At 41.3% G+C, this 19,795-nt stretch overlaps 1 protein-coding gene across 1 annotated transcript in view; it reads right to left on the bottom strand.

Moving 5' to 3' along the window:
- The window catches only part of LOC109633179 (zinc finger protein 804B), a 32,486-nt gene extending 12,975 nt beyond the window's left edge, over window positions 1-19,511 (bottom strand). Inside the window, exon 1 of the mRNA XM_020092819.2 lies at window positions 19,213-19,511. Within this exon, the coding sequence (XP_019948378.2) occupies window positions 19,213-19,365 (153 nt within the window). The 5' untranslated portion in view covers window positions 19,366-19,511. The remainder of the gene's footprint in view (window positions 1-19,212) is intronic.
- Window positions 19,512-19,795: the final 284 nt, after the last annotated feature.

The following is a 19,795-nucleotide window of genomic DNA, read 5'->3' as shown; positions in this document are numbered from 1 at the left end:
GTGTGCGTGTGCGTGTGTGTGTGTGTGTGTTTATTGATCTGGCAGGCTTAAGTCATGACCAGGAAATGATCCAATCACCCAGAGTGGCCTTCCTTTGAGTGCTGCTGGGTTGAGGAGATTGAGATAATGAATGCTGTGTATTTGTCAACCTTTGCGCTCATGCACGATTACAGAGAAGCTGTGCATGTCTTCATATACTCATTAATATGTGTGTACATGCAAGCTTGTGTATATTTTTGTGTGCACTCGCCTTTGTACTCCCTAATCCTTTCTTCCCACCTCCCACTTTCTGTCAGGGTTATTATTTTGAACAGTGAAATATATATATATATATATATATATATATATATATATATATGAAATAGGAATATATATATTTATATATATATATATAGAGAGAAAGAGAAATAGAGAGTTTAAATATATAGACAGAGGAATGTACAGAAAAGAACAGGCATGAATGCTTCAGAGCAGAAATGAGTGCTTGCCTGCATTTGTTTGTGTATGTGTGTGTGACGGGGGTATTACTCATGTTGTGGGGACCCATCGTCACATCAGGGGCCTTGAACATCTTATTGTAAGCAAATCTCCCTAATGTACTTCATCAACTTTTGGGGGTGAAAACATGTTTTAAGGTTAGGGTAAGTTTATAGGTTTAGGTTAAGCATCAGGGTTAAGCAAGTAGTAGATCTGGTTAAGGTAAGAGTACATCTCAGGCAACATTAAATGCAATGTCTTCAGAAAGCATGAAGGGATGACTGTGTGTGTATGTGTGTACCTGTTTTTGTAACTGCTCTCATCTCTTTCGTTACCTCTCCAGGAAGGAGACCTCTCTAGGGTGGTTAGAACCAGTAGACCTCATGGTGACAAAAGCCCAGTCTTAATGAGGCAAAACCAACATTTTTAGGGCATTTATGCATGAATTGGTCATGGTTACAGTCAGAGATAAGGCTTCGGTGTGGCTGTCCAATGGACGTCCAAAGCCCTAATAAGAATAGCTGCTCAAATCTGTGTGTGTGTGCTTTTTTTGTTTTTAGGTCAGAGGCATCCTTTCCCCCGTTTCCTGCTGAAAACAAAAAAAATCCTATGATACCCATGTATGCTTTAAATGTGAACGCCTCAAATAAATTCTACTAACCAATATGCACAGACATGCATCTTCACATTCAGCACACCAACACAAACACACACACTTATGCATGCACAGTCACGTCCTGTCAACCTGATATGCCAGTGCTAAATTAATCTAGACCTCAATTTACCTCAGGAGCATAAATCTGTTTGCAGGAAATAAGCACAACTGATATGCACAGACCTGAATGGACACTGATTGTTTGTATTATTAAGCTTGTGTGTGTTTGTGGATGGCTATGAATACTTTCCCATGCCCCCCCCCTTTCACTTATCCTCGTTTTGTGGGAGAAGTGCCACGTTATCTCTCTTCATAGCTGAAATTATGCCACAAGTATGAGTCATTACGGACCATAACTGGAGTTTCAGACACAAATGCATGTAATTTTATGTGTTGAGCTACTGTGGAAATGAACAGGTCACACTAAAAATCTTTTTCACACACGGTCCGTCAGCGCTCGGGAATGTGTGTACTGCGAAATACTGATATATAATATATTCATGAAAAACCTCTTCAGAAAGAAAAGATCCCTCGAGGAACCTCTGGGAGTTGAGCAGATTGAAACTGTGGCAGCACCTTTCTGATGCAATCACACTGTCATTGCCATCGTGCCCAACAAAACAAGTGCTTTTTCAAATGAATTTACAGCAAATAAAGCAAATTCTCTTTAGTTGTAAGCACAGACTAACGGATATCTGTTTATCTGTAAGTTTAAAACTGCTATACTGAAGAAGAAAACAGATGACTCTTCCATAATATCCTTTTTTATTATAATCACTCTTATTAACCCCTTGACAGTGAGTTGAAATGGAGGTGGAGCCCTGATAAAAGGAAACAATATCACACAATTAACAGGATCATTTGCTAGGATAGAAACCCCAGTGTTGTTCAAGGTCTTTTATCAAATTTTTTAATCAGGTTATGAAATATAAAATACAAAAGCAAATGTCAGAGAAAATAATGTGAATAAATGCTTTCAATGCCTAGAGTCAAATAGAGAGTGGAAAATAGTCAGACGGCTTGTTCTAATTTGCAATCTATATGTGACTTGTACATGTTTAATAGTATTATATTTGTGTATAGTTTGTTTAGATGTATTCAATTGCATTAAAGTAAAGAATCAAAATTGTGTTCAACCACTTATTGCACTTGTATGAGCTAAAATGTTTCACTTGTCTCACTGGTCACTTTCCCGTCGCTTGTAATTAAATATTGAACAGCATTTTCATGGATGGCTGGACTCAGCACAGAGGGCGTGCGTGTGAAGTCGCAAAAAACTCTAATTTTGAGGGTTGTTTTTTTTGCCTCTTCATTTTGATATATTTCCTGGTAAATTTGATTTTCTGGATGAGACCCAACGTGGGGAGAGATCGTTAAAACTGTAGGCTGAAACAAATGGTATGTCGGTGTGGAAGAGAAAGGTAGTATCTGTCGGAGGAAGCGGAGAGGCAGAGAAAAAAAAGCTTATTTATGCCTACTACATGATAAGACAACCCCTCTATGAACTGATTCTGGTATAAAAATGCTGTTCATGACTTTTTATTTATTAAGTAGGTGTAGAGAAAGATAAATTAGCTTTTGCACTTAAGTATGTTTCCTTTCCTTCCTCCGTGTCTTTCTTTATGCTTTTATCAATATGAGCGCATAAATAAATGTGACTGGCTTTGCATAAGCAAGTGGCGAGTGCATGAGTAGCATTTGTAGAGGAGCATGAATTTTGTCTCTGACTGTCATCTCACACAGATGCAACTTGATCAGATATGATAATTGTTAATGTCGTTATAACTGCAACCTATTCATGGTGGAAATTCCAAAACATATCCAGACTAGTATAAGAAACACTCAGCCTGGTTAACAAATCCATGAAGAGAGAGCAACTGAGGCTGGCAGCAACCCCACTGGTGGTAAGAGATTCTCTCAATCAAATGCATTAAATTGAAGTGAACTCCTCCTGCAGGGGGTGGCAACAAATAAATAAATAAAGTAATAAGTTAATGAATAGATCTGGCTGTAAGAGAAATATTGTTACAGTAATTGCAGTTGCAGAGCTGATACAAACATGGGCCATACAAGGTTACATTGCAATTAGCAGTGTGTATCTTTAGGAACTATATATATATATATATATATATATATATATATATATATATATATATGGTATATTGCTGTCAGTAAGGTCCTCTTTGCATTTGCACATTGTGGCAAATTATTATCATTTCAAGACTTTATTGATATAAAACCTACCGTCACAGTTACTGTTCTTTTATTATTGACAAAAACTGGTGAGTGACTGACTCATGTGATGGACCTGTTTGTAATTCACATTATTGTGTGCATATCTTGCATTTATATTCCTTTTTTATATTGTATAATTAATGGAGGAATACAGAAGAATGTACCTATGTTAAATTTCTTAATAGATCTCAAGGTATCTCTTATCTGCCTTCCTTAAAGCAGCATTAATATCAAGGCCATATTCGATATATATATAAATATTACAGTAATTTTATTGGATAATAAGTACGGTATCTGATAATTGAAGTATTAATTCTGCTTTCACTGGAATTGTTGCGAGACCACACAACGCCTGCAATATATGCATTCATTCAACACTGAACAAGTGAGAAGAGAAGAGAAGAGAAGAGAAGAGAAGAGAAGAGAAGAGAAAAGAAGAGAAGAGACGAGAAGAGAAGAGAAGAGAAGAGAAGAGAAGAGACAGGGGCACATGTGGATAACAGACATTTATGAATTCAGAGAACTTCTAATTGCTACTGTGCCTTGTGAGAACAATTCAATAAACAATTCATAACTGTTTATCAAGCCCAATTAAGCCTTTAATTATCTTCAGCTATGATTATCACCCTAACTTGGCCACTGTAATGAATGGAAACAATTTAATTTGTGACCAAAGAAACCATCTTTACTTCCTGATCTGTCGTTCCCTTTCAACCTAACATATTTATTCACCGTTCAGTTTCTTCTCTGCCTGTGTCTAATGTGCCCCTGTGATCCTCTCCTTCATATCAGACACACATGCATTCACACATGCACAAGCAGAGCGAGTGTGGCTGTGTACTAAGATACCTGACCACTCTGCCGTAGATAATGACAGCTCACCTGAGGGCTAAGTCGCTTGTTGCTGTAATGACCTGATCTTGGCTGTAAACCCACTTGTGCACACATAGACTAGGACTGTACTTCCTCTCACTATCCAGAAATGAAGCTGTCATCTTGCGCATTTGGAGCCAGTGTGATAGAATGGCTCTCAGTAGAGTGCATACCTCCACCAAGGACCAACAGTCCCTTTATGAAACCACATTTAAATTGACCAAATCTGTATTATTAATTGGATCTGCACCAAATCGCTCACTTAAAGGTACAGTGTGTAGAACTAGAAAATCTATTGTTGAAATTGCATGTTGCAGCTGAAAACCCCTTACCTCACCCTCCCCTTCCAAACATGAAAAACAAACTGTGGCAGCCTTTAATTGTCATAAAAACTCAAAAGGTGAACATGGAGAGGGTCCCCTCGATGTAAATATAAAGTATTCGAATATAAAGGGCTTTTTCTAGGGTAAAGAAAACTACAATTTAGATGAAATTAACTAGTGAAAACATCATGAGAATTATTCTACATTAAGTTTCTACCAATAGTTCCCTTTCACCTAAATCTTACACACTCGACCTTTCATAAATATCAGTCCCCTAAACATGCCTGGTTTTATTTTTCATCAAGTTCCATGATTTATTCTCTGAGAAATCAAGGAAAAAGTCACAATGTTAAAGAAAGTGAAAAAAGCTGATCCACATCCCCACTAAAATTATGTGTGTTCTTCCCTGTCGGATACTGCATCTTTCATAAATTCAGGATTTTTTGTGTAATCTTGCGTACAAACAAACAAACATACAAACCAACCAACAAATAAACAGACAGGGGTGACAACATAACCTCCTCCTGATTAAAACCTAACTTACTGGAAACATCCGTATGACAAGAACTACCAAAAATGAGAAACCATCCTTGAAAATAAAGTATGTGTACTTTGACTTTTATTTTGGCCCAGGGTTTATAACCTTTAATGGAGTCAGCCACCAGGGGGCAATTGAGACACTTTGGCTTAACTTTTGGGGAGCCGTCATGCCGTCCATCTTTATGTGCAGTCTATGGCACAAACAGGATAGCTATGTGTTAATGAGCATATATATGCAGACATATTTCATTTTTAGCCTTTGTTTATAGGTGCAATTGTCTCAAAGAGTTTGTGTGTGTTAGTTTGCTCCGGATCAGTACAGCCATTAGAAATATGGCAGCCATTATGGTCAAAACAAGAACATAGAGCAACGCAGCCAAAACCGCAGATGCTGAGCTTGGATATGGTTTTACAGCCAAAAGCACAGATGTGTTAGTACCAGTGAGCTACATAAACTCACAAACTGTGAGTTATCTGTTCACAGACACTGGGTAACATTATATGAGATAACAACAGTGTCTTCCAGTGTTAGGTGTGTCATGACTTAATGTGCTTTCTTCATCATGAGTCACCCGTGTTTGTCTAACTCCGACTTTTTCTTTCTCTCCCACTCAAAATATAACCAAATGTTGTGTCTCCCTCTGACCTTTGCATGTTGAGCAGCATGCAAGAAACAAACTGAATAAATAAATGATGAAGAGATTATATTTGCTAATTTGCTGTGTGCCCTTTGTTGCCTTGTTGATGAGGAGAGCGTCTCCCAGGATTCGATCCTTAAACCGGGTGTGCGCGACCTTTGTAGCAGATGGTTTGTTTGCGTTTGATTTTACTAGGTACTGGATTTAAATTAGTATCACACTGATTTCTTATTGGACTTTCTAAGATTTGAATTCTCACTGGAGTGAAAAACAAAGGAAAACAGTGATGATGATCCTCATTTTAGACATTTGCCATATCACTATATCACATAACCTCTTCTGTTAGCCCTGATAAATGGCCATACCTTTTCAATTCTACAAGTTTATAAAACTTTCCATGTTTACAGTACAAGCCTTTCAGACTCTCCCCCACGACGCTAAATGTACAGTTCAACACATACATCACTAAGGGCGTTTAATTCAATATCTCGTTTTCTGCTGGCAGCAAGTCACTGAAGTCTGTGATCTACAGACATTAGCAGACACTGGGTAGCTCCTCTGGAAACACTCTGTGAGGCCTCGACTGCCGCCATCTCAGGGACTGTTTACTTTCAGTCTCATCTTCACTAATGAAGCAGATGTTCAGTTGGACTGAGGCCAGATGGCTAACTCGAGCAGTCAAGAACATTAGAGTAAAAACATCTTGGTTTCCCATATGCTAAGGATTACTGACCTGCTGTACTGTCCTTACAAATTGACTATTTACCCTAATGGAATTCTGCTTTTCTGCACTGCTCACTCATAATTGGTCTGCGTACCATTGGTGGGATGTAATGGAGTATAAGTACTCAGTTACAGTACTATGTATTCATACTTTACTTAAGTAGATCCCCTTTTTTAATCCACGACACATACCAACAAAACATCTGCACTTTCTACTCCACTACCTTTTCAAAACATTTTTTAAAATGATAAATTACATGGGATGAATTGGTCTACTGATCAAATCAGAGCATTAGAGGTAACATTAGACCCCACCTCTTTCCACAAGAGCAAAGTGCTATTATTTAAAAGCAAGCATTACTGCAGGTAATCTGCTACTTTTACTTCAAATCGAGTACTTGTTTGTCTCTTTATTTGTACTTTTACTTAAGTAAAAACCTTGAGGACTTCCTGCACCACTTCTTCGCATGTTCCCAGTTTGGAGAATAAGGAGGACCAGAACAGCATGAGTCATGTGTCATCAGTTATACATCTGCATGGAGACTCAAGTACACTCAGAATTTACATCATGTGGACCTCAGCACACCCTGATAGACATAGAAATATATATGGAAGTTCAAGGATTGAGAATAATGTGGTGCTAAAGAGGGGACTGTTTGATGGCAAGATAATTCTAATGTGCACATAACTGATATAGATTTTTTTAGTTTGCGTCTCCAAACCGGGAACACGCTGACCCAAATACTGCATATAATAAATTGACTCTAGATAATTACCTCATAAAACCCCACCTCAAATAATCCGTCTATTTGAAGCTGAGAGTAAGCACTTTAACCTTGCAGTCATTGTTTTATTCCAAATCTAATACGCCATCTGAACATCCAAAAACATGTCAATGCTTTAAATACGTAGCAGCTACACAATGAGTGCTGCTTTCATGCTCTGTTTACAGTAGATTTACTGTGTTTGAGTTTTACTGTTGAAAATAAATCTGCTCTGAATGTATCTGGACACGCATCTATGCCGCTGATAGATTTTTAAGAGTTAGACTTGTCTATAAAAAAGAGCTGCAGGATAGCCTCCTGACACCATATATAACGTGTGACATATCACATCTAAATGTAAAAGAAAAATAATGAGGGGGTTCAAAAGCCTCGGAACAACTGTACTGCTTTTTGCTGGGCCACAGGGCGCCCGTGGCATGGACTGATCACAGAGCTCTCCTGTTGAAGTCATAAATCTATGATTAGTCACAAGGTCCGACCAAACGATTACTCAGAGAGAGATCAAAATTGAATTCCCTGTCCATCACGATGCAAGGCCACACAATCTGTCCACCCCTCCCTGATGTCATTCTCTCTATCGCTATCTATTCCTCCTCCTCATTCAACAGGGCTCCCTCATATTCATGGAGTTATTCATGCTCTGTATCACTGATCAATCTTCTTCTGTGCCACATTTAAAATCTACCCACCTCTCAACATCCTCCTCAGCTTCTCTCAATTTCTGCGTGTGCGTGCCACGATGGTTACAGTGTGAGCTGCAGCCTCTGGCTCGTGCAGGACAAGTTAAATTGATTCACCAGGGCAGAGCATAGCTTACAGACATAAAAAAAAGCAGAGGACATCTTAAGACATTTTCTCCTCTTGAACAAACATGACCCATACTTTCTTTCCAGCTGTTTTGAGCATACAATTTGTGTTGGGTGGGATCAAGGCAGATGCACAAATGCATGAAAGCGTGCATGTAAATTCCTAAAATACCCTGGCGCTCTGCAAACTGTGGCCTCCTCTGTGTCTTTTAATGTTTTTTTATGATCCTACCACTCACTCACTGCGCTCTTCAGGGAAATGCGTTTGTTTCTCTAAGAGGAGAAGGTTTCCCTCCTTCTCTCTCAGTGCACATTAAGGGGAACATTATAAACCAGTTACAGGAAGACAAAGGATTGTAGGTATAAAGAATGCATCTGCAACTTCTACATAAGGGAAGTCCTCTTCAGCTCTTATTACCTCTGCCAATGAGGGTACATTTCCCCCCCTGTTAATATTCATAGATCTTGATGGTATATTTGGGGAACTGGTATTTGTGAGAGTGTGTAATTTGGTGCTGATCCAAATAAAAATCCAGATCTAATGACTTTAAATGTGGTTTCATAATGAAACTTGGTGGAAGGATGAGTAGATAACCCATTACATTTTGGTGCTGATCTAGATCAGAGGGCAGATTCATGATTTTTTTTTCGTACTTTCTTTAACATTGCGGGATATGACGTTTCTCAATATTTTCACTGATTTCCCAGGGAATGGATATAAAAATTACCTGATATATATGAGTGTGTGAAATCTGGTGGAGCTGGATAGAATTGAAGGGGAGTGTTAGGGATTGGCAGAGGTACGCATTCTACTTCAGATTCCATTCAGCGCCATTCAGTTTCCTTTGTGATACATTCTCCACAGTTGCTCTTTGGGCTAAAAGTAACAAAGGAAGAGTCTTAGATGGGTGGCTTGGTGAGATTTGATCAGTCTTCTATTATTATAGTTTCCCTCTCATATCCGTCTCCCCCTGCCATGCATGGAAAGCACTTGTCAGTTATGTGTCCTTCCATCTGTGCGACTATCAGGTTTCTCTCGTGTCTCCCTAAATGTCATCTCCATTATTAAATGCTTTCCTCTCCCAACTGGCAGAAAAATGGAATTATATGGACCATATACTCTTGACATTTAAATTACAGACACAACTGAAAGCCCCTGCATGGATAAATGGATATACAGCATAGTTAGGTTGTGACACACGCACGCACACACACACACACACACACACACACACAAATACATTTCGTACACTCGTGCCGTCAATCTGTTCAGACGAGGCAGGTGATTGACTGCTTGATAGAGGATTGCGTCTCTATCTGTTTCAGTGATCAAACTATACGACTGTAATCTGTCAGAGTGTGATGATCCAGATTAGGGTGAAAGACAAGTTAAGAAGATGAAGGTAATCAGTTTGGGAAGTGACAGATTTAAAGAACAGGATTAATACCATCAAGATTACATGCCACACTCTTAGCACCTGGCTAAGTCTCGCCAACAGAAAAACTTACAGATGACGGGAAAGACACGAGAGGAGTGAGGGTGAGGGAGGAGGAACAATGGGACGGGGTTGTCAGTGAATTGAGGAATGATTGCTCCCTCTTTCAGGAATTTATGAAGCAGTTTCTTTCAAAGGTGAGCTTTTGTGTGCGTGTGTGTGTTCATTCAGTGTGTTTCCTTTGTGCGACTGGGTGATAACGAAAGTATGTCCAATGAGAGTGAGTGATCTTTTCTCCGGCACATTAGAGTATGGATGGCTAATGATACAACAGATGTGAAAGCGGGAATGAACCGTTGGCTTCAGCAGCATCACACTTACAGGAAACACACACACACACACACACACACAAACACACACTCACTGAGCTTGCTCTGTGGTGCACATCAGTCCAACTTTATTAAAGCTGGTTCTGCTGTACTCAAAGATTGTGTAGCAGTTAAGACCCTGTGCCGGCCAGGGATTGAAATCCCACCAGAGTACTCTGCTTTCAACATCCTGCTCTTCCTCCTTACATCTCTCTGCTCTCCACATCTCTTTCTTTTTCTGTGTGTCCTCGCTATCGTTCCCAACTTCTATCCAGCCCATATGGCTGCATTAATATGTGTGGCAGTGTAGCACAGGGTTTAGAGGTTTATGTCTCCTAATAGACAGAGATTTGTCCTGTCACACCAACACCCACATGCAGCTTACAGAGAGAGAGACAGAGCGAGAACGACTCCCTCCACAGGAGAGAAAGAACATTTATGTTCCTGTCTTATCTCCAGAGAGAAAGGTTCCATTGCTGTACAGACTAATCATAAAGCATTCATTTGTGGCTTTCTCATCTTTTCTCCCACGCTCCCCCCCCCTCTCTCTTCTACCCCTTTCTCTGCCTTTTTCTCTCGCGCCCTGATTGGATTAAGACCAAAGAAACAGAGTGAGGAGATGAGGAAGGGATGAGAGCTTATTAAGCGTATGCAAGAGGTGAGATGACATTAAGCTCTATGGAAAAAGATTGAGGAAGAGGTGTGTGTGTGTGTGTGTGTGTGTGTGTGTGTGTGTGTGTGTGTGTGTGTGTGTGTGTGTGTGTGTGTGTGTCTGTGTGTGTGTATATATGGCACATTTCGGAATTTTTCCTCACTGAGGGAAGAGTGAGAAGGTGCAGGAAGTGAAGCGTTTAGCTGTGGAGCACTTTAATCAAGGTGCGAGCAATCCTGCATGACCCACTCTGTCATCCATTATTGATGCCTGCCTCAGCTAGGCTGATGAATCATTAAGCCACTCATCGGGCCTGGGAATTCTGCCTCCACCTGGGCTGATGACGCTCATATACATAAATCACATGCTGCATCCCCCCCCCCCCCCCCCCCCCCCCCCACACACACACACACACACACACAAACACACACACACACACACAGAGTTCATACAGTAGGTGTTTGTCTTGCTGAGCATGGCTGGTTGTTTCAAAAACATACTTCTGCCATAAACTGAAGAGACGAGTTAACTCAAACTGCAAACACAGAATTCAGAATAGGGCTTGTAACTGTTCATGACAAGAACCTTTGACACCTGCATCATCTGCATAGAGATAAAAGATTATTTGCTCACATCCTCTGGACCTCAAATATCTGTTTTCACTTATACTGACAGAATTGTTTTGCATATGTAATCCAAACAACCTCATTCACACACACACACACACACACACACACACACACACACACACACACACACACACACACACAAATGCACAGTGAATTTAACATGTGGAGAGAAGAGAGTAAGAGAGGGAAACAAAAAGAGGCAGAGTAATGCACATCTTACAGAGTTTGTGTTTACTTCTTGCCTGTGGTTTTTATGGCAGTGGAAAAGTGAAGAATCTTAGGGAAATTGATAAATACCCATGACACCCACACATACACATACGCACACACAGAAACACACACAGAAACACACACTCACATTCCCGCATGCAATCCACCCACACTTTTCTTCTCATCTTTGTGGGGTTTCCCTTCCTCTCCCCGACTCTACCTCTATCCCCCTCCTCTCCTGCTGTTCCCATGTCTTCCCATTCAGTGTTGTGACTAATCCTGTACCAAAGGGTAAGAATATACCTCACAGCAAGGGTAAAGAGCCCCCATAGCAGACTCATGCAGAAAAGCACAAACGCCGTCACACTAAACATTCATACACAAATAGACAGAGGGAACAGGCATCCTGTCCATATGACGGGGTATAGCCAAGGCCCGGTGGCTGGTAGCTGGAGGCTGCTTGCAGACCACTCTGATCCTGCCATCTTGGCAGCACACAGCCAGGACATTTCTGCAGTGCTAAGCCGAGCGCCTGGCATCTCCAATCTTGCTAAACACAGGAATGCTGCTTCTCATGATAATTGCGGTGAGTTGTTCTCTCCATCATGGCTGATGTGAAGGCTGATGTGAAGCAAATGGCATGAATTATTAGTGTCTGCACCATGGCTCATGCTGCTGGTGGAGGTATGTCTGATATAATTTGATGCATTGTTACTGATGCATGACTGACCTCAGAATGTCCGAGTAGGTCTTATCTGTTTGGATACATAAACATAAGAGTGCACCAGAAGGAAGACACCTGAGAGCATTCACAATGTTATTGTAATACAACATGCATTTTTGATCCACTTGTCCTCTTGGTTGTTGTTTTTTGTCCTTGTGAATGTACAAATGTATTTTGCTGTACAACTAATATACTATTTACACAGGCAGGCAGTATATTACCCGGAACCTTAACACATTAAATAAAGTAATAGCTCAATAATGTCCAGTTCATCTCTCTGAATCCTTGACCCGAAAACGGACCCTTTTCAATGCCTTTTTTTCCCCAGGGCCGTCTGTCAGAGGTCTGACAAAAGGTGAAGGGTCAGGGATGGCTGAGGCACCACAAACATAAGAGCCTCGCCTCGAGATTCAACAAAATCCTGCGCAAAGGAAGGGAAGTGAAACTTGTTCACATGCATTAAAATTCCTCTGCCACTTTGATCTATAAATGCAATGTGCCTGCTCGACTTCTTTCAGTCGCAGTTATTTTTATAAATCGTTCTTATTCACATGAAGAGTCGAAAGAGAATACCAACCTAGCATTAGGGTGGGGACAAAATCCAAGTTGCTTTATTCACCTAAGTAACCTAGGCACCTAGGTCTCTGCTGGGCTTGGAGTAATTCCTGGGCTTTTTGCGCAGCCAGGACGTGCTGGTTCACAGCCTCACTTTCAATGAGTCATCTTCCCTCCTCCAGAGAAGAGATAATTAATTTGTCTGAGCTGCTCTTAACCCTGGCCTGCATGTCAGCAGTGGAGACACACACAGGCATTCAAGCACACAGGTGGCAATATCTGTAACATGCACACCGACATGTGCATGCAGGCACATATGCACGGCAATTTAATGGAGCTATAATTGTATCCCTAAATCTGTTCCGCCATGAAAGCATGAACTTGGTTAGAGCAGCAGAATAAGAGGCAAGGTCTGTGAGAAAAGCTGAAAATCTGACCATCAAGTAAAGCCCACACTCTTTTCTTTATAGGATATATGGCTGCTGCAATATTGCTCCACTTGCACGCACACACACACACACACAAATTCAAAAGCCTAAACAGCTGAACCTTTGACCTGATAAAAAATGAATGGGCCAGAGAGATGAGAAATAAGCAATAGGAGCGGGAGATAAGAGCTAGAGAAATGAATGGAGGAAAAGACAGAAGGCAATGGCAAATAATAGCTGGAAAAGAAGCAGAGACAGAGGAATGCGGAGTTTAAACTGCGGGAGGAAAACAACTCCAGCAGAATAAAAGAGGATAAAACCCGTCTTGAATGAAATAAGGTCCTCATGATTAAGAAACCAAAAAGGCTTTCATCTCGTCATCTCCTCCCTGTCGTCTCGCTATCCACGTTTTATTAGGATTTGGGTGTTGATACTATTTCGATAGTTCAGATTTTTTTGTGTGTATGATTTTGTTTTGAGCGTGTCTTTCAGTTTCTACCTGAGCGGGTGTTCCAGATGGTTCATCAAACATCCCGTAATTATCAAACACCCACTAATCGTATGTGAGTGTGTGTGTTTATGAGCTGGTGTGTCTCCAGGTAATTATCTGATGCTGCGATTACTAATGACCACACAGACAAACATCTGTCCCAAGGTAATATACAAAATGAGAGGTTGGCCATCTGCTGTGTGTGTCTGTGTGTCTGAATATGTCCACAAGTGTATTATAACTTGTGTGTCACTCCCAACATACATCATATTTCAGGATCTGCATTTGAAAGGGGCTACAACATCTTATGATCAAAATTGTAAAACATAACAATGCATCCTCCCTGTTCGTGTACTAACAGACAAACTATCACAAAACACATTCTGCCCACACTTTACCCTCCGAACGTGCTCACACACACCCACACAGAGCTCAGTCAGATCAACAAACATCCTCACAGTTGTGCCACAGAAGCAGATTTTCCCTTTCAGACCACAAACACCGATAAATAAATGCCTCCAATTCACAAACCAGCTCGTGATTTCTGGCAGGGCTTAAATGGAGGGTTGTAAATGTGGAAATGCATGAATGTGAAAAATCACTCTGTACGTGAATGAAAAACATTTCTTTAGTTTTAAATGAGTGTTAAAGTCATACAAGGCAGGCTCTTGTGTGTGTGTGTGTGCTTGTATTTCCTGTGTGCAGCACATCAGAGACACAAATAAGAACTGAATGAGGATAATTTCCATCTCAGAGGTGAACAAGCGTCACAAAGCCTGAGAGACACCCAAACACAGGTGGAGAAAAGCGCTCGTACTTCTCGAGCCTCCTTCTTCTTCTCCATCATTCCTGAGGGCGTGCAATGGGAAAGGCTGCCATGTTATATCAACTCAACCAATGGTTTCATTTGCACTTTCCACAATGCAGCACAAACAGAGAGGAACATTTGAGGGTTAAAGAAAAAGAAAGAGAAGTAGAAGACAAAAAAAACAAAATCACAGAACGCTTGAGAATGAGATTGTAAAAGTCAGAAAATACAGAAGCAACGCAGTAGATGGCATATTTCCTCTGGGGAATCATCCCTGTTATCAAGTAGAGGTTATTGAAGCATTAGTGCTATGAAGCACTAATGAATTCATTAGCTAAATGAAATGTCAATAAAGGCTTGAGAGAGTGTTAAAATCGATGCCAACTGTCTTTCTCACCCTCTCCCTCCTCTCTCTCTTCATCCTATCTCACCCATCTGTCCCAATTATCCACCTTTCTCCCCAACACACACTCACAGTCGTGCGCACTCTCTCTCCAGGGTGATGAGTGTAAACTGTGATGGAGGACATTAGCTGTGATCAGTGGGAGCACTTTGCAGCGGTCAGCAGGAATGGCACAGTCGTACAGGACTTTAGTATTCTGCAGCACTCACCTGCTCGTTCTCAAACTGCTCCACCCGGGCCTGATGGCTGAGCCACTGTGTGTGTGTGTGTGTGTGTGTGTGTGGAATTAACATTACACTTTATCAATGTGAGTGACTGCTGCATTACAGGCCTTGACTCTGAAATAGCTTTCCTGGCAACAGAAAAGTCAACAAGGCTACAGCTGGTTTTTGAGCTCATATAGCAAGCACCTTTTTTTTTTTTTTTTTTAATCCTAAACTCACTTTGAAACAAACGCTTTGTTTCTGACATTTGTGAAACTTTGTAAATGTCAAGATGCTATTACAAGCCTGATTGTTCCAATGAGAGTTCTTTGATACTAAGCTTGTTCCACTTGTTATTGTGATCATCATTAAAAGTGCACAAAGAGTCCTGGGTGTCGTGTTTACGCCCGTGAGCTAACTGGCGTGCCAAATGGAAAGCCAGTTGGCTCATCTCACCTCTGTCCCCTCATGATGGTTTAATATTTGTAGCTAAGTGTCTGACTCACTCCGAACATGGCTGTGTTTTTGTGCGGCTAAATAGCTGTTTCGAGATAATTGTTCGGGGCATATGTTTAAATGCCGCCTCATTTACATAAACACTGTTCAGCTCCCTGCGGAATCAATGAATACATGAGGGTGCAAACGGGGAGTCACATCACACTCACGCACGCCACCCCATTTGCTCTCACTTTGACACTGTGCCGTATAGCCAAGGCTTCATCTGTTTTCTGCAACAGCAGTGAAATATACATCAAAGTGGGCCTCAGTGGATGCAGTTAAGTATGCACGCACCCACGTACACACACAAGGCCATAGTACTCTACAGAGGGAGGGTTTCTGCAAGGAAATGGGGAGACACAGAAATAGATTGGAGACAGACAGGGTAAGAAATGGAGACAGGACAAAAATTGAAGGTGTATCAGTTTGGATCTGTGTGAACTCAGGGTTGAATTACAGCTGAATCCGTCCTCTTTGCACACACTTTTCTGTTGCCACGTCTCCCCTCTTCTGTCCACCCTCTACACCGACACCAAGAACAGAAAACTCTCAAAGGGCTAATGAGAGTTTGAGGAATGATTCATCAGTGATGATTATGAAACTAATATACATACAGGAACCGAAATTTAGACACGTCCGAGAGACCTATCACAAGGACTAATTAGTTGTGATAAAGTACTAATGAGCAAAATCCTGATGTAGATATACGGCAGCACTCCACAGGAGAGCAAACTCTACAACAAACCAGAGAAGTCTGAACAAACACAGGAGGATTTGCTGTAAAAGAAGAAGTGGGCTGTGTGCCAGGGCGGCTGCTCTCTACCACTCATAGGCACCCAGTGTTTTCTTAATGCTGCAATGCCTTATCAAAGTGAAGACGCAAGAAGTTACCCCCCCGACAAATCCTCGTTGTAAAATCCTTTGTACTCCACTGATCTGAGTTAAATCAAAGAGCAGCTTGTAGCTGTTGCGCTGGCTGCTGCTGCATCCTTTACAGTGGGAGAGACAGGAGCCGAAGATGCTGCTCAGCATGTCTAACAGTCTTGAAGAGGTGTGTTACTGGCTCGCGGCTGAAGGACTATGTTTCACCTAACCCAAGAGGTCACTTTTGAACTGCTCGGCCTCTGGTGCAGCGTGTTTATCATGCTGACAGGCCTATAAATTGGCCCATGTCTAAACTAATATGGATAAATGTGAACCCACATCTTTTTTTGACCCTCCATACCCACTTAGCCAGCATATTCCAACGCTGAAAACTTTCCACATGTAGCTTTATCTGCATTAGTTTGGCCTTGGAGGTAAAGGATGCTCCCCTTCCACGGATGACATCTAATACAGTCTGTAGCTTGGAGGGAAAAATATGTATTCAACTGCTATTTTTTCTTTGCCTCTGTTCACAAGGAGGTCAGCCACAGTTGAGCCTTTAAGACCCTAAAGCTGGTTTGTTTTCAAGCCTTCAGCCGGGTTTCGATATTCCTGTTTCTAGAAAACTTCTGAGTCATTGCCACTCAAATTATTTTCTTAAAATGTTTTCTTTGATGCCTTTGATTGCCGAAATAAAACTGGGTAAAGCTGGACATCTTCTGACTTTAATCAGTGAATATCTAATCAAAAAACAACTAATCAAGCCTCAAAGTCTCTCCAAGCATTTTACTGGAAACTATATTCATTAATGAATCATCCTCCTGATATTTATGCCTCTGCACTGGCGACCGCCAGTGGCTGGAGGCATTATGTTTTCAGGTTGTCCGTCAGTTTGTCCTTCGTATTCATGTGAATGCCATATCTCAAGATTTACTTCAGGGAATTTGGTGCAAATATTTACTTGGACTCAAGGATGAACCGATTACATTTCGGTGGTCAAAAGGTCAAGGTCACAAGATCTTGTGTTGTTTTGAACTCAATATATAAAGAAGACTCAGAGTGCGGTAATTTTATAGTTTCAACTCAAAGATGTTGAGAATGAAATAAAACAGAAAAGCAGAAAAGACTCAGATTTGAAAAGCTGGCATATGTGGAAATATTTACTTTAATTAAAAGATACTTAAATGATTCATCACAGTCAAGTTCCCAGTTTACTTTCTGTTGATCAAATGAATTCATTGTTTGACTAAAGTAATTTGTTGGAAACTTTAGATACTTACAATGCTCAAGAAGTAATGTGGTCCAATGCACATCTCTAACTGTAACTGTAATGTTAGTTTGCCAAAAATGAAAAGATGTGATGAATTATCCATCTCATGCAAATCATGTGTCCAGTATTGTCTTAGATTTTCATGACATAAATTCATAAATGAACACATATCATTGACAGGCTGAAAAGTAGGCAGATACACTCATTTGTCACAAAAATCAATGGATTGGACAATTTGCTGCATGTGCATCCAAATGAGACCTTTATTAGAGAAAATTGGCATTTTATGTAAATTATGTAGACGTGAAGTTACATGTAATGAATGTACAGCGAGACCGATGATTTAGATGATCAAATTTAAAATGTGCCGATTTGCCTTATTTGTAATTTAACTGTATGTATATACACTGTACTGTCTATTTACAGAATGTATGTTTTCTCATTTAATTTCTTAGCAAACTAAAATAATGTGTGTGTAAGAGAGAGAGGGAGAGAAGAGAGAGAGAATGATAGAGTCAGAGAGGGAGAGTGTGTGTGTGTGTGTTTATGAGTGAATGCAAATTTTTTTAAGTAGTTATGTGAATATTAGTCTGAACATCATCTCTGTCACAGTGACTGTGCTCTGCTCAACACTATTCACTCATTCCCATCACATAGAGAGCAAGGGCCTAACATGACAGACTGGTAATGACTTGAGTATGCACACACACACACACACACACACGTACCAGCTGCTCCTTTCCTCCTTTCTCATCAAACTTGTCATCGGCTCTGCCACTTTGTCTCGTCTCACATTAAGAGCTCATGAATAATGTGTGATTACCAGAGACTTTCCCAGCAGCCCCTGGATCTACAACACACGTTCACCCTCATTAACAAAGTCCAAAATATGATGTGCATACTGTCATTTTGTCTTTACTTACTTCTCTGCCCTCTCTCTCTCTCTTAAAAATACATTTCTATTTCACTGAAGTGCACACAAACTAAAAGCCTGTTTGGTGGCTCAAAGGAACCACAGGCACCAAGGAAAGGTCAGGCACTTACCCCACCAGGCTGGGCAGGTCAAATACACACGCACACACGCACACAGGCAGATGCACACATACCTAACAAATACTCCCCAGGTAATTACAGCTATTTTCGTCTGGGCAACTCATCTACTTCTCAGAGCACTAATGTAATTTGATTCGTTTTAATTCCCAAAGAGAGAAGGTGGTATGGAGGGACAATGGCTTCATGGTTGGATACTCACTTTCTCCTCTGTTAAAATATTCACATTTACTATCCTCTGCCAAAAAATCTCTCTTTTATGGTTCAGGAAAAAGAAAAGATAATCCCTTCAGAAAAAGAACATCCACCTCTGCCATCCACCTCCAGATGACAGGGCCTCTGGGTCTGTATAGGCTTTTATCTACCCTGTTTACACACACATTCAAATACACCTTTTAAGGGCAAATACAGTTTATAAGTTCATACAATAACACAAAACACATTCTTTGACTCTTATCGTGAACTTGTGCCAAGAGAAGGTGGGGGAAAAGGAATATCTAACTTGACTGAAACTCTTTTACAATCTTTTACAAAACCACAACTACACACACACACACACGTTGTCCTACCGGTGAATCACTGGTTGCAGTTGGGCACAGCGGTCCTCTGAAGACCCCCTTTACGCGCCGAAAGTGTCCATTGCTCAGGTGCGTGGAGCTGATGACCAGGTAGTAACACGCGCTGCACGCCATCCCGGGGGCCTCTCTGGGTGTGGGGCCCATGGAGCAGGTTTCCTCGGTGTCCTCAGGTCCTGTGTGGGTGTCGTCGGTGGTGTTCCGGACGTCGGCAGATGAAGTGGTGCCACTCACGGATGATACTGCGCAGGTGAGAGCGCGCGGCCGGAGCACGAAGTCTCACTCCTTTCCTCTTTTGGCAAGTCTGTGCATGAGGAGAGAGGGCAGGGTGAGGATGGCTCCCTGGGAGAAGTGTGAGAGAGGGACAGACAGAGACAGACTGAGAGACAGTTGTATTAGACTGACCGAGCTCCACCGCTGGAGTCTGTGCTTGGCATGCTGTCGTCGGTCAGGCTTAAATAAATGAATGAGCGCCTGTAGAGCGCCAGAGGAAGAGAGGTATCCATCCAGTCCCAGCTCCCCCTCCTCTCTCTCCCCCTCCTCTCTCTCTCTCTTTCTTTTTGTCTGTTTCTTTTTC

The sequence above is a fragment of the Paralichthys olivaceus genome, chromosome 13 (genome assembly GCF_024713975.1).
Source record: "Paralichthys olivaceus isolate ysfri-2021 chromosome 13, ASM2471397v2, whole genome shotgun sequence".
Classification (NCBI taxonomy): domain Eukaryota; kingdom Metazoa; phylum Chordata; class Actinopteri; order Pleuronectiformes; family Paralichthyidae; genus Paralichthys; species Paralichthys olivaceus.
The sequence above is the reverse complement of the archived record's forward strand: the minus strand, read 5'-3'. Positions and strand labels throughout refer to the sequence as shown.